At 37.1% G+C, this 17,188-nt stretch overlaps 1 protein-coding gene across 1 annotated transcript; it reads left to right on the top strand.

Annotated features, from left to right (window-relative positions):
• The first annotated feature begins 12,828 nt into the window (after positions 1–12,828).
• LOC149837333 (transcription factor MYB36-like) lies at positions 12,829–14,795 on the top strand. Its single transcript, XM_090007343.1, has 3 exons — positions 12,829–12,964; positions 13,626–13,755; positions 13,906–14,795. The coding sequence occupies exons 1-3, from the start codon at positions 12,829–12,831 to the stop codon at positions 14,660–14,662; spliced, it is 1,023 nt and encodes a 340-aa protein (XP_089863469.1). The 3' UTR covers positions 14,663–14,795.
• The last annotated feature ends 2,393 nt before the right edge of the window (positions 14,796–17,188 follow it).

Raw genomic sequence — 17,188 nt, 5'->3', positions numbered from 1 at the left:
CAATCAATGGCTAAAATAAAGATAACTTTTAAAATCTAAGCATATCTGAAAAAAAAAATCAGATTTAGCACATAACCCTAAAATCAGGTTAGGGTTCAAGAGAGAGAGATGGTGCAGGATGGCGCATCCTTGTCGTGCATTTGCATGGGTGCATGGGGACCAAGCGCTGAGGGTTCGACGTTCACCTATCAAACTCATGCTTACTGAGCCCACTAGTTAAAGACATCTGCACATTCAGTGAGAGTCGAACCATATATTATATGCGAAAAGTTGATAAACTCATGGCAATGAGCTGTTCTTAATGGGCTGCTTCTCTTTCCTTGAAAAAAAATAAAGAATACAACCAAAGCTGCTTAAAAGGAAAATAAGATAGGAGGCAGTTTCAAGAAAATGTGAAAAAGTTGGAAGATCAATACCAATACTACATAAGAGAGAGAGAGAGAGAGAGAGAGACGGGTATGAAAACTTGAAAGTTTCTAACTAAAAGATAAAAGGAAAAATAAAAATAAAAAACTGAAGGTGTCGGTTTAAACGTTATAAAATCGAAGAATCTATTGGTGCATACAAAGACAAAGAGAAGAACCCGCGTGTTCTGTTGCATGATCTCACCTAATGGGACCCTTCCCTTCCCTTTCCGTCTGGTTATTAATTTAAACCAAGTAGCCTCTTCCTTTCCTTCTTTATTCTTGCTTCCCATTAAAAAAATCGTTTCTTAAAGCGGAAGAAATAAAAGTCAAGCCTACCTTATAAACAAAATCTTTGCTGTATGTGCCCGCCTATTTCCAATTTTGCTCGTTCCTTTTTTTTTGACATAAAAAGCTTGGGTTAGGCAGACCCCTACCAGTTATACAACTATACCTCTAGGATTCAAACTTGCAACGTCCCAACACAAAGGTGACGTCTGTTCCTGTCAGTGAAGCAGATCTCCCGATGGTAATTTTACTGGTTCCTTGGGGCAAACTTGATTGCATCTCTCTCTCTGGCAAAAGCACTTAAAGAAAGTTAAGAACCTTCTGAGTCAAAGTTTTTGTTTGGACCATATTTGACCCCATTTCACTCACTATATATACCGTAACTAAAATATGTAAACTAATATAAACTAAGATTTTTATAGGGTTTCTTTATTTTTTTTCTAAAATTTCACCACGCTATCTACGTGCATTGTTATATCGGAATAGACTCTTGGGTCATCTGATTATGATGTATAAGAAGGATCTTTTAAGGTTTGAAAATCAATGGCTCAGAATTTTTTATAAATATGCAAGCATAAAAAATCACTTTTCTTGATTCAATTACGATGATCCAATAATCGATTCCAAGCAAATGGACCACGCTGAATGCATCTGCAAGGTTAGATTTACAAAAAAACCTCTAAAAATATTGGTTCATACCAGTTTACATATTCTAGTTTATATATATATATATATATATATATATATATATATATATATATATATATATATATATATACACGAAAAGTAGTAGCTGCTTGACCACTTCATGTCTGACCAAAATGGCCATAGCGCATCACGATGGATGCTTAGTAGAAAAATCCTGCTAAAACACCTTTAGCAGCGACAAAAAAGTTGCCACCAAAGGTGCGAGACTTTTAGCAGTGACAAAAATCTCCGCTAAAGGTGTTTCAACAGGATTTTTCTGCTGAGCGTCGATCGCGATGCGTGATGAATGTTGCGCGTCCATTTTGCTTAGGCATGAAAGAGGTCAGGCAGCTACCACTATATATATAGTGAGTGGTAGCTGCCGACATTTTGTGCCTACCATCACACGGGCACGATAGACGATCAATGAGCATTAGATATAAAAAGGTCCTTTAGTGGAGCTAAGGGTCAATTTTTTTGTGGGGCCTTTAGTGGTGCTCCAAAAGCACTGCTAAAGCCCATTTCTACATAGGGCACGTGTTGGAGCATCCATTGCGTGGCTTTAGCGGCACTTTTGAAGCGCTGCTAAAGGTCTTAGATCAATAGGGAAGCACCCTTTTATCCCTAACGCACGCTGAGCATCCATAACACGAGTGATGGGCGCTCAGCACGTGTGTGTTTTTGTTAGGCACACAATGCGTTAAACAGGTAACACTTTATATATATATATATATATATATATATATATATATATATATATATATATATATATATATATATATATATATATATATATATATGAGCAAAAGTGCGGACGCACGCCACACGTTTGCTCGTATAGGCTTTAATGGTGGTCTTTTCGGCGTAGTTATAACATATAACTATAGAGCCTTTAGCCAAAAAAATGTGTGCCATTGATCGCATGTGATCAACGGCGCATGCTCTTCGGACCTGGGCGTCCGGTGTTACTCCCATCACAGGTCTTAGTTGGAACTCGTGTCCAAACTAAAAGAAGATCCAAAAGCTATAACTAATAATGATCGAGTGGCATTCCTCTAATGATTGAGCTTCCCATTGATTGGATTTTACATAATAGATTTCTATCATTTATTTAGTAAGAAACATGCTTTACATTTAGATGTTTTTTCTTAATATTTAGATGTGTTTTTTTAATATACTAAAAATTTAGAGCCTACAAAACTGTATTATAAAATTTAAAGGTATTGCAAGTCATTGATTTTTCATGTATTGGAAAAACATGCTTAGATGTGAAATCTTTATGTAAATTATATTTTTAAATAAATAAATTATAAAAAACCAATATATAAAATTTGAATGATAAAAAATTGAACTGGAGAAGCAAAGCCGTCTTATCAACATTGGTTATATATATATATATATATATATATATATATATATATATATATATATATATATATATATATATATATATATAAAGGCCGTATTGTTGAATGCCTTTTTATCAGACAGAAAGATCTGACAATCCTTTGCCATCGATTCTGCACACGATCAAAGGTGAAAAAAAAATCATTAAAAAGGTCTTTATGCCTTATTGGTTGTTTTGCAATAGCCTGTAAGATCTTTAGTGGCCACTAATGACCTTTTGAGTGAATTTTTTTTGCACCTCTCACTATAAGAAAAATGTTAATTAGAGATGAAAATTTACGACGAAAATAATTCGTTTCAAATTTGCGATGGATTAGTTAGAGAAAACTAGTCGTCCTTAAAATTAAAATTGAAATTTTTGTCTCGAAATCCATCGCTAATTAGCAACGGAAATATTCGGTCGCTAAGTGGTGTCGAAGTTTGCGACATAATATTTTTGTCGCTACGCCGTCGCGAAGTAGTGACAGAGTTTATGATGGAATATTTTTGTCGCTAATCTGTTGCTAATTGTTTATATAAAATAACCCATCTAGGGCCTAAAATTCTTCCTCCCTCTCTTTTATTACCCCCATATCAATTGGAGTCACGCTGCCGTCGTGACCACCACTCCCCCCTCCTCTATTTCCTTTCTCTTAGGTCCACATCACTGGTGGTTCTGCCGGTGAAGGCCACCCCACGACTATAGACTACCACCAGCGTGACCTCCCCACCGACGCCGGTGAAGGTAAGGGGAAAATGATTTTCATTCATTCATTTTTTTTCAGACAGCCATCGCCTTTTGCTGGGTGTCATTTTCATTGGCGATCAGCCATTACAACCGCCGCGATGGTCGATCGACGATGACTAGTCCCACCACGATCATCCCCTCCTCACGTTACGTAGAACATCTCTCTCTCTCTCAAAAGACTCTCGCTAGAGATGATGCCAGAAAACTCTTCCACAGACCAGACCCCGCCGAAGCCGACAAAATGCTACGTGGAAGTCGCCGGAGGGGGCGACTCATCGGCAGGGAGCTCTCAATGGAGCACAAGTCTCAAGCAGAGAAGCTACACTCAAAGGCTTTTGAGGGCGCTTCAATCCGTTGGACGGAGCACCGCTCCAATCGCAGGACTCTCCTGGACGTTGGTCGTGAAGGAGGCAGTCGACTCTGCCCTGGCGATGATCGCTAACGGGGAGTCGCAATGGAGTCGGACGATCCTTGGGAGGTTGCGCCGACACAGGGGACGGTTCCAATGGCGTCAGATTCGGGCGGTCTCGGTTCGCCAAAGAGCTAACAATATGGAGCCCTCTCCATCTCCGACAGATATCATCCAGATTTTGGTGAAGCGAAAGCGAGGAGGGGATGATCGTTGTGGGATAGTGGTGGGCAACCGGTTGAGGACGCTCGGTACGCTAATCTAAAAAAAAAACTATGAAATAGTGTCATGTCTGGTCGTGCTCGTATTTTGTTGACAGAGATGGAGAACATATGGTTTAGGTGTCACGACCTCTTTGTGGGGGATAAAAAAAAACACAGCGAAAAAAAAGGAATTTCGATGAGTGCCTCAAGAACGCTGACACACCCATACGCGCAACGAAATGTGAGAGGTGGGCCCATAACCATTTGGGTAAATAAAGAATACCATTGTCAATGCTGTCAGAGGGGGTTCTTCTAATCATTGGAGGAAGCAACAATAAAATCCTTTTTTTTATTTATAAGATAATAAAGAGTTGTTAGGAATGGGAGAAGACAATGAAATGGACAATGCACCACAAGCAAAATATAGAAATGTATTATATTATTTTGTATATTTGTGCTTTGTAGGTGCGTAGCAAAGCAAAACATGTTATGCTTAGTGCTAAGCATTGCATGCGGCTTAAAATACCATGCAAAAAGAAACAAGAAAAATGCAAATACAAAAGCATGTAAATCAGGTAAATACCCGTGGTGAGTAAGTGATGCAAGTGCATCATAGGTTATTTACTTTCTTTGATGAAACACTTTCTTGCTCACACACTCACTTAGTTGTGGATATCTAGGATTGTTTTGCTAGAGTTTGAAGATCATGCTGAGCATAATTTGAATATATGAGAATAGAAGTGCTCTTATTTTTGTAGTTCAGATTTCATGCTAGTCATGATAGTAATTAGCGGGATATTTGAGTGTGTTTGCTGTAGGTACATGTTTGACATTGTTGTGATATGAATGATTGAATGTATTGTAATATTTGACATGACTATTCATACTTGCATGAAGTTATTTTCGATTTGATTATGCATTTCATGTAAAATTATATCATAAAAACATGCTTAAATTGAATGTGTCGTGTTTGTGAATGTGATTTCATCTTTCTAAATATCCTTGTGATGTGTGTAAATATAATGTGATGGAGTTACACACAAAAATATTGAATTATCAATTCATGCATAATAGTTCATGAAATTGCATTTTATGTTAAGTATGTTTATGGTAGAGGGGGAAAAAATTATGCATTAACTGAAACAAAAAAATTGCTCACCAACAATCACCAAACAAGAAAATTGTATCATGTACATGCACAACTCATGCATAGTTATAAAACTGATTTATGTATGACCTTTAAATCTTTACATTTCATGCATATATCATATCCATGCTAAGATCAAGAGTTATGTAACTTATTCAAATAACATTTTTATTTGTTAAAATATGGTTCATGGAGGTGACAGTGGTCGAACACCCAGTGGTCTAGGACCAAGTGAAGGTCGTGGAACATCATTAGGTAGATGTCTTTGTGTTATATTTAAATATAGGAATTTATTATATTTTTGCTTATATGTTGATATAAAAATTGTTACTTGTTAATCATCTTTATAGGATCCCAGCTCAGTAATAGCTAGTCTCAGCCTTCGTCTTCACTTAATGCTTCGATAGGTATATCATTGAAATAATTATATACATGATTAGTTTACATGTGCATTGTATGAATTTCTAACTCATTGTTCTGCAGATGATGTTTCGTCTACACATGACCCACCTACACCAACTACTCATACACATCATAAGACAACGTCAGATGTAGGATCTTCTTAGTCTGACACACGATGACTCATTCAAATAGTATATATCGATAGTCGATCGTAAGTATTTCATTATCACTTGTCCAATACTTATCTTATAAATAGTATATATCGATAGTCGATTGTTAATGTGTACCAATTCATGTGTAGTATGAGGTTCGAGCCATAAGATGTAATATGAAAAATTAAGAAGTCACTAGTTCAGCATCTTCAAAGACAGATCACTCAATGAAAAGAGTACCCGAAGGAGGTGTTGGACAAATTATGATCATCATTCATGATATATAATCATTTATCATAGCTAATGTGTTTCATATTTAATTTTTTGTTATAGTCATGTGTACTACAACAACAACAACAACTACGCCTTCATCCCAAAACAATTGGGGTCAGCGATATGAACCAAAAAAGAAATTCATTTTGGGTCTTCCACATGAATCCTTTTCCTCCAATCATTTCTATCCAACGCCATGTCCTCGGTGAGGTTCAAAGCATTCATATCCTTTCCTATCATCTCCATCCAAGTCTTCCTAGGCCTACCCCGACCTCTTTTAACTAATATATTTTCCCATTTCTCCAACCTTCTAACTGGAGCATCATTAGGCCTTCGCCGAATATGTCCAAACCACCGTAAACGATTCTCTCGCATCTTATTTTCAATGGGTGCAACACCTACCTTCTTACGTATCTCTTCGTTCCGAATCTTATCTTTTATTGTATTTCCACACATCCATCTAAGCATCCGCATCTCAGCTACACTCATTTTTTGAATATGATGTCTCTTGGCAGCCCAACATTCCGTACCATATAGTAAAGCGGGTCTAATAGTCGTCCTATAAAACTTTCCCTTCAACCGCAATGGCATTCTACGATCGCACAGCACTCCAGTAGCACTTTTCCATTTCATCCACCCAACCTTTATCCTATGATTTACATCTCCATCAATTTCTCCATACTTTTGAATGATGGATCCCAAATATTTGAAATAATCATTCACCGGTATATCTTGCTCACCAAGCTTCACTACACTCCCATCACTACTTCGTTGCTTACTAAACCGACATTCCATATATTCAGTCTTACTCTTACTCAACTTAAAACCTCTAGCTTCCAATGTCTGTCTCCATAATTCTAACTTAGCATTAACCCCAGCTCTAGACTCATCAATCAAAACAATATCATCAGCAAACAACATACACCACGGTACATTTTCTTGAATTGATCTCGTAAGCTCATCCATCACTATCGCAAATAGGAAAGGGCTTAAAGCAGATCCTTGATGTAACCCAACCGTTATCGGAAAATTGGTTGTCACCCCTCCACAAGTGCGGACATTGGTTACTACTCCTTCATACATATCTTTAATTATACTAATGTACTTGAGAGAAACACCTTTCTTCATCATTGTCCACCAGAGAACGTCCCTAGGTACTCTATCGTATGCCTTCTCTAAATCAATAAAAACCATATGCAAATCTTTGTTCCTCTCTCTATATCTTTCAATAAGTTGTCTAAGAAGATGTATAGCTTCCATAGTTGATCTTCCAGGCATAAAACCAAATTGATTCTCCGATATCATGACAACCTTCCTCAACCTAGACTCAATCACCCTCTCCCAAAGTTTCATAGTATGACTCATGAGTTTTATACCACGATAGTTTGTGCAATCTTGTATATCACCCTTATTCTTATATAAAGGCACCAAAGTACTCTTCCTCCACTCATTAGGCATCTTATTTGTTCGCCAAATCAAGTTATAGTCATGTGTACTAACTTTCTAAAATTATTTGTAGGCTTTGAATCGCTTCTCGACTGCGAAGCAGGAGCAGGACGCAAGGCTAGTGTGGCAGAAGGTGGCTTTCAGTCGATTTGCCGACATGCTGCACAATATGAAGACTGCAGCAATAAAAGCAACTGATAGGATAGATGATCCACTGCAGTGTAAGGGTCATGGCCCTTCTACCTATGAAAGTTTTTTGACAACCTTAGAACACATATAAGCATGATTTCATCACTATGAAAGTTTTTTTACTAAGTTTTTTTACTGCCTTATAACACATATATGTATGAATGTGATACATAACACATTTATTTGACAACCTTATAACACATATATGCATGATTGAATTACTATGAAATTTTTTTGACAGCCTTAGAACACATATAAGCATGATTTCATCACTATGAAAGTTTTTTGACTGCCTTATAAAACATATATGAATGATTGAATCACTATGAAAGTTTTTTGACAACCTTAGAACACATATAAGCATGATTTCATCACTATAATTTTTTTTGACTGCCTTATAACATATATGTGCATGATTGAATCACTATGAAAGTTTTGTGACAACCTTAGAACACATATAAGCATGAATTCATCACTATGAATTTTTTTTGACTGCCTTATAACACATATATGCATAATTGAATTACTATGAAAGTTTTTTGACAACCTTAGAACACATATAAACATGATTTCATCACTGTAAAAGTTTTTTGACTGTCTTATAATACATATATGCACGATTGAATTACTATGAAAGTTTTTTGACAACCTTAGAACACATATAAGCATAATTTCATCATTATGAAAGTTTTTTGACTGCCTTATAACACACATATGCATGATTGCATGTACTATGAAAGTTTTTTGACGATCATATAACACATATAAGCATGATTTCATTACTATGAAAGTGTTTTTACTGTCTTATAACACATATGTGCATGATTGAATCACTATGAAAGTTTTTTGACAACCTTAGAACACATATAAGCATGATTTCATCACTATAAAAAATTTTTGACTGCCTTATAATACATATATGCATGATTGAATCACTATGAAAGTTTTTTGACAACCTCAGAATACATATAAGCATGATTTCATCACTATGAAAGTTTTTTTACTGCCTTATAACACATATATGCATGATTGTGATACATAACACATTTATTTGACAGCTTTATAAACCGTATATGCATTCTTGAATCACTATAACATTTTTTTGACAACCTTAGAACAAATATCTGCATGATTGAATCACTATATTTTTTTTTGTCAGCCTTAGAACACATATCTGAATTTTGTTAATGTCCTTCACTTTATTGATAGTTTATGTGTCATTCAGCCATGTTACTTTAATTGCCTTAGATTATGTGCATTGCATATAATTTATTTCATTATATTTTATTTATCAATACTAACATTTTGGTTCTCTTGTAGGATGTTGGAGATGATCAGCGTAGAGGAGCTGATGGAGGCATGGATGAAGGGGCAGATCGAGACAATGAAGAGGATGATGCTCTGAATCTTGGCAAGGATTAGATTCCTGTGTTGAATTTGTTTCACGTACTTGTTGTTTTAAACAAAACTCTTTGTATATGTTCACTTGTAACTAATTAGAACTTGGCGGGGATGATAGTGGGTTGTTAAATTTGTTTCACTTATAACTTGTGTTAAATTTGTTTCACCTACTTTGTATATATATTTTTTATGTGTACTTTGTTTTTATACACAGGTTATATAAATTATATAACAAGAATTTTTTTTCTCGATATTTATATTTCAAACATTTTTTTTTAAGTTTTTGATGAATTAGCGACGAATATTATTCATCGGTAATATCCGTCACTAATTTAGCGACAGATATTTATCCCTCTCAAAAATTGAATTAGCCAATGTTTTGCGATAGAATGTAATCCGTCGCTAAATTAGGGATGAAATTTAGCGATGGATACATATTTATTGTTAAATTTTAGCGATGAATTATCGACGAATATGTATCTATCGCAAAACCAAATCAGTCTTTATTTAACAACGGATCATGACATTCGCTAATCCGTCATGAATTAGCGACAAATCAGTTCTGTCGCTAATTAGCGACCAGGAAATTACGACTGACGTTGTCCATCGCTAAGTCGTCGTCAATCCATCGCTAAACAGATTTGCGATGGATTATCGTCGAATAACTTCCATCGCTAATCCGTAGAATTCTTGTAGTGTATGATAGTGCATGCTATCAGCGTTACAATTTGTCTCACGATACAACCTTTCATATATATATATATATATATATATATATATAGTAACAATAGAATTTAAACAACAATGTGAAAGGATGAGATGATCTTAGATGAAGCATCATATCATATGTGGGGGTGTCAATGGGTCTGGTTTGGACTCGTGAGTTTGAACTTGGAAGTGACTTTGAGGTGCAGGTATGAAGTTCTAGACCCGAGTGTGATCAGGTTCACCATAAAAAAAATCATTCCTAGGCCCTATAAGAGTTACATGAACTAGACCCGGTCCACACTCACGAAAATAATATTTTTTATCTTTTTATATTGTACAATCATGGGTCTTAGTTGGAACTCATGTCTTGTATGAAATTTCATAAACCATATATACCTGACTCCATGTACTAATAAGATTGTTTGGATCCAACGTGAAATTTAATTGGACCTCCTTCTTTATCACCAAACACTGACCCTATAAGGTTTGGTACATGTTGGGTCAGCCTTCATCCTGACTCATTGACACCCTAACATATGGATTAAGATTATATATTTTCTTGTACCTTAAATCAAAGGCATATCGAACAGCCTGAAAGTCCTTTTCGGAGCCAAATATACTATGTTGGATCCCTTTTTCTAATTAATGGACATATCCGTTTTTTTATTTTGAAAAACTACCATATTTTTTTTTTGTGAAAAAGTAATCGTTATGCGCCCTCAAAAGACTTTTACTGACGCACTAAAAGCGTGCGCCCGTAAAGTCCTAGAACCTAGTGTGCCAGTAAAACTAATTTTGCAAAAATTGATGCTGCGCGATGGACGCTCAGGCTCATCCCGCTGGCATTGCGCAGCTAGGCATCACTCTAAATATGTATGTAACTACTTAAATATCTAGTTTTATGTTTACCAGCCGGATTGAATGGTCTTTGAGGTCATAATTCAGTTTTTTCGGACCATGTCATGCAATGAAGTCCGTTGCATGGATCAGTCATTTATTCAACATGTCTAGAAATATTGGAGCTCTTGGGTCTTGCTCACGGTTCCATGTGACGCCCAATGGGTCCACAGTTTTCCAATGATGACAAAGCATTTCCCAAGAACACTTCGACATATTAAAGGGGACTAAAGATGGTCCGATGCAATTAAAATCTTGATATCCTACTTCAATTCAGGATATATATTAATTGAGAATGGGACTAAAGATGGTCTGAACCAAACTTAGTTGTCACACGGTTAGCATGATCACTCATCATTTCATATTGATCGGCGAATGAAAGATGCATATGTTTATTAGAAACTTGTTCTAAAATTTTTTGTAACTGTATCAATATACATTTCATTGAAAACTTTTTATACCAGGGCGTGTTAATTTCAATACAGTCGTACCTATACCAGTTTCTGGCAACCATGCTTGACCTTACAGCTAGATGAGCCTCATTACTGAGCCGTTGGACACAGTAAACTGAATAAAACGGAACATGGTCCACAGTGTTGAATGGTCTTCCTTGCACACTCAACCATTGTTCAGTTTCAGAATATGAATTTTTTTGAGATGGATGTATATGGCCATATGGGTGAATGGTGAAGGCATCATGGCATTCATGACTTGATGGATGGCACCTAAGAGAGCTGAGGGCATATCCAAAGGGCATCATGTTTAGCAGTCAAGGACAAGATGAGATCTCGGGAATCCCACAAACATGGTAGCGTCTGAAACATAAATTCTGGATTTAAGTCAATTACAAAAATGCCCTTCATTTGACTTTGAAGGCCTGTCCCGCTAGGACGCTTGTCAAGCACCAAGGAGTTAAAGAATGGGGGAGGGGTCTTCTCTTGCTTAGATGTACGAATATCAAATGTCCCTTTGAAGTTCGACAGTTTGGTGGTCCACAGGTTTGACTTAGAAAATGACGGATATGACCTTTCAAAGTCAAAGTTATCGAAAGTCATGCAGCTGAACCAAATGGAAGATCATTCCTGTCATCATAAAAGACAATGAAGGACATCTTGGTCATTCGGTTTGTTCAGCTAGATTATGTACTCCCCTTAAATCCCGCGGGAAATATTTGCATAGAATTTTTACCTTTTTTTTTTCTCCATTATAGTTCAGTGGCTCCGCTTTTCACTCATGCGTCATCATGCATCATGACATGACCAATGTTACTATGAGGATGTTTTCGTCAATTTGCGCCTTAAAGTGATCAGTCTAGAACTCATCTCTTCATGATAGGTAATTAGCTTCATCATGATTTTATATATTGATGATTAAAGCGATCGGCCTCCTACATGGTCATACGTTCATGAGTGGTTATCATGCCTGAATGCATGACCATTATGGTGATCCCATGTATTGAAGGTCATGACCATAAAGTTAATTTTGTAATCTTGTTAATTCAAGTCATCCAGTTGGAAAAATAAATTTTTCAAATTGCACTCTTGAGAGAGAGAGAGATGGTGCCTGCTGAATTCAACAGACCAGCAAATCCTTGCCTTTAAAAACTGACAAACATATACTTGAGAATTGAGAGGATTGATACCGTATAATCAGCAGTCATGTTCTGCACTCTTGAGAGAGAGAGAGAGAGTTTTGACAAGCAAAACCAAGTCTCTGAGTGAGGGAAAAAAGAATTCTTATGTCCCAATGTAGAAAAAAGAAAAAGAAAAACAGGGTACAAACAAACATTCATTCAGTCAGGTAGATTAGGGTTAGAGGAAAAGAAGGAAATGCTGGAGCTGTTGAGTCCATAACAGGAAACCCCACACGCATTAAAAAGGCGGGTCAGTGGTGAGATGTTGTCCCTGGGGACCAGGTGGGGTCCACAGGAATTGGGGGGCAAAGACATTGTACTGGGTGATCAAATTTTTGCTATAAAAGGTCATCAATACTTTTGGCTTTTCAGGAGCGTCGTAGCTAGTCTGTGGAAAACCCTAAAGGAGAAGAAAAAGATAAAAGAAGAAAGGAAGGCATTGAAATATCGACAAGATGGGCAGGGCTCCTTGCTGTGACAAGGCTAATGTGAAGAAGGGGCCTTGGTCACCAGAGGAGGATGCCAAGCTCAAGGCTTACATTGAGCAGAATGGGACTGGCGGCAACTGGATTGCTCTTCCTCAAAAGATTGGTAAGAAAAACCAAATTAATTGACCAGTCGACACCGCCACCTTTATTGATTTCCTCCTCTTCTTTGTTGTTGTTCTTCCACTTCTTTTGATCAGATATTTGTATGGTTATGGTTATTTTCATTAGCATGGATCTCTCTCTCTTAGTTAGCACAGATCTCTCTGATCACTCGCATCACTGAAATCAAGTATCCTCTACCTTCACCATAACTCAACGTCATTATCTTCATCTTCATATTGATTATGCACTCATATCATTGAAATCAACTTCTCTCTATTGGCCTTTCACCTGATTGCTGCAGGTAGGTTATGGTGCCGTTCATTCTCTCACTAACCCCAGCTTACCTATAAAAAAAAAGAGATCTGTTCTCTCTCATCATTGTCATCATCGTCATCATCATCATAGATGTGCATTCATATATCAATGAAATCAGTTACTCTCCACTAGCTTCCCATCTGATTCCTTGTAGGTGGTGATGCTGGTTTAGCTCTCTCTCTCTCTCATCATAAATTATGGACTCATATCATTAAAAATCAATTAATCTCCTCTCGCCTTGCATCTGACTCCGTTTGGTCATGATCCATTTTTTGCTCTCTCACACACCGAGGCACGCGCACAAACATCATCATCCGGAATCATTGCTGATCCTTCTCTTTATGCAGGCCTTAAGAGATGTGGGAAGAGTTGCAGGCTTAGATGGCTGAATTACTTGAGGCCTAACATTAAGCACGGGAGCTTCTCTGAGGAAGAGGACAACATCATCTGTAGCCTTTACATCAGTATCGGAAGCAGGTTTTCCTTCCCTTCCTTTGCTATTTTTATTTTTTCCCTTCCCTTCTTGATTGTTATCTCCCATTTCTTCTCTATACCGCTACTCTCTTCACAAACAAACATTCTCCACTTGCTTTCCTCTCTTTAGGTTCTGATTTTCATGACGTGCAGGTGGTCAATCATTGCTGCTCAATTGCCTGGCCGGACAGATAACGATATCAAGAACTATTGGAACACCAGACTCAAAAAGAAACTCCTAGGGAGGCGCAAGGACTCTAACACTCGCGGTCTCTCATCTGCCATCAATCAAGATGTCAAGGAAGATCATGATGGCCTCAACGAACTATCTTCAGTGGTAGCACAGAGCGGCCTGCAATCCTTGAGCACATCTGCCTTAGAAAGGATGCAACTCCACATGCAACTCCAATGCCTCCAACACCCATATTCTATCCTCAACCCTCTCTCAAGATTCCACATGCTTGGGAGCCAGTCGTTCCTTGATGCAAATCGCCATACAGTGCAAAACCACCTACCTGAACCACAGAATGCAGAAGGGTTTGAGAGTTTTAGTGCGAATTCAAGAGAGCAAACCCATACCAATGTTAAAATGGAACACAAAGATAATTCCTTTAAAGGATTTTCATCATCTAGCTCTGTCACCCACAACAATGGAAGCTGCAGTTCTCAGGATGCGGTTCAGAACATCAAACAGATTGATGGTTTTCCTGCTGAGTTTCAGGACATGGTATACTCCAATAATCATGAGCAGATTGATGGATTTGATTGTCTGAATGAAATGGATGGCATGATGTGGTGGGGCAATGATTCTCATCAGAAGACCATGAATTCATGGGACTCATCTTGTTTTCTACAACTTGAAGCCTTCCAATTCGAAGATTTTGGAATGGATCAGTATGATCTTCTATAACCGTTTAGAGTGTTAGGTTGTTGGTAGCTAAATAGAGTCGACAGCCATTATGTAAATCCAGTGAATAAGCGTTGGTATCAAAGTCATAACAAAAACTCAAAACTATCTCTTTTTCTTTGTACAATTTCTAGATACTATTGACGGTGGTTTATCTTCTTTTCTTCTATGACATCTTGAGTTTCTGATTTGGCAAATCTCTTTCGTGTTTTGTTTCTGCAATCTTCCAACTCATAGCATCGGGTTATCTCCTCCTACAAAGAGATAATACACGTAAAATAAATGATAGTTTATTTGGAAGGCATGGTATCTTAAAACTGTTAATTTGCTCTTTTTGGTAATGCAGATAAGACTTGGCTGAATTCAAAACCTTGCACCTTTACTTTCCGCCACATGCAAGGTATGTTGGATTACTCATATTTTACTTTTAAATTCACAGATAGACATGATTTGTTTTTTCATGGGTCCTGACATGGTTGAGATAAAAAAAAAATGGTTTCATGGTTTAGAAGGTGCTTCCTTCAAAATCCAAGTGAAAAGCCTCAAGGAATAAAAGGGGATAGTCCTGTGTGAGTGCGTTTCCAGGTTTACATATGTTGGGGAATTGGAGTTTAGCTACTTAACGAAAGAATAACGGTTATATAAATTTATATATTGTTCTCATCATGTCATTATTTTTCACCTTTACTTCTTCATTCATCTCCATACATTTGACTCATCTCCTTAGAATGGTTTCTCTTGCCAGCATAGAACATTAAATTTAACAGCCAGGAAGTTCTATGCTTGCTCTTGGATGTGAACGTGCCTATTTCTGGTGTCTATATGTTGTAGTTGGATTACTAACTCATAAAAAATTGGACGGCTACCATAGGCACAGCAGGCAAAGATCAACGTGGCCAGGTCTCCGATCTTAGGTGCGTTTTCTCCATGAACTGAATGAAGAAAAGCTTAGCACCTAATAGCTAAGAGAGAAGTGTATGGCTAAGGGGAAGTCATTTAAATCAATACAAATAGGACACTATTTTTTTTAATTAGCAAGCTGGAGTTAGGTCAAATAAGACCACCAATTAACCTTTCCATATGAAAAGAACAATTTAGTTTCTTCCATAGATATCCTCTATGCGAAAATTTTCCTGCACTTGAAAAACATTAACTTTGCTATTTGGCATCTATTCCTTAAGTACCAAATCTCTATCCATTGAATCCAAGTTATAGATGTGATAATTCTAGTAGCCCATGATGTTGCTTTGCAAACCTAAGATGGTGTTTGCATTAACCCACTTGCCCCCAAAAGTGGGATTTTACCGTATAATGCAAATTCCCAACTTGTCATTGGGAAGGAAGGAGTGCCTAAATACAATGCGTTTATACTGCACTTACATTTCATGAAAAATTTGAAGTCTATTGTCGGAAGAGCATGCTAGCTGGAGGTGAAGAGATGGTAAGATTGATCTTAATTTCTTCGTAGGAGAAATAGTAACTTTGATGCTTGGACTTATAACGAAATCCTTTGGTTTTCTTCATTTTACTAGCTAATATCGATTAAATGTTCCATTTGTTAGGTGCATGAAGTTTATTCGGTGCATCTGTTTAGGTTTCTATTTGATGAGATGTCACAAGGTTTTCACTAACTCACAATCTTGGTAAATATTATTATGTGGAGCACCGTTTTGCTTCATATGAATCGACAATTGCGGTAAGGCTCAGCATATGAATTGCCAGAAAAAGAAAAGGGTTTCGCATTTTAAACTCTGGAAAACCTGCAAAAATACTCTAAAGAGAAATAATTGGTTAAGAAGCAACAAGAGATCCCATTACTTCAAAATTGGAAATACAATTTCAAAATCAGCCCATAAGGGCTTCACTAATTTAGTAGGGGCAACTTGTGAATGTTGCCAAGTTGAAGGGATGTCACAAGTTCAAAACTCGAGCCCGTTATCCCTTGCTGCAAGGTCAAAGCTAAGGGTGCTCTCCTTAGTGGGCATGGTGGGAGCTTAATGGTTTTACCAATCAAAAGTTTGCCAATGTGCAGTCAGTGATGGGAGGGATTTCCCTTGGCCTAACCAAAAAAGAAAAAAGTGCTAAAAGAATTAATTATGCAAATAATATTTCCCTATCATAGCAGGCATGTATGGCCCATCCAAATGAAAAAAACATCTAATTGATACCTTTCTCCCTTTAAGTTCGACAAAAACACTTTGTTTTTTCAGAGAAAATGATGCAACTCATTTTGTTGCCTCGATTTGTGCACCAAAGCAGGGGGATTTGAAAATTGGTTTTTTACTATGTTTAAGATTTTATTTTTATTTTTTTATATTTTATTTATTTTCTATTTCTATTTCATTTATAATCAGCCAACTCGAGACCCTAGGGTGGATTTGGATCCAGTTGGCCCATTTTGAAGTCCTTCACCCGTTGGGACCAAAGACCCACCCATTGGGTCTTTGGGCTATGGCTTTAAAATTCTAAGGAAGAGATGTTAGTCTCTTTCTCCTCCCATCCATTCATGATTTAGTGGGTTGCCACTAA

Source organism: Nuphar pumila, chromosome 5 (genome assembly GCF_984573655.1).
Source record: "Nuphar pumila chromosome 5, dmNupPumi1.hap1.1, whole genome shotgun sequence".
NCBI lineage: Eukaryota > Viridiplantae > Streptophyta > Magnoliopsida > Nymphaeales > Nymphaeaceae > Nuphar > Nuphar pumila.
The sequence above is the reverse complement of the archived record's forward strand: the minus strand, read 5'-3'. Positions and strand labels throughout refer to the sequence as shown.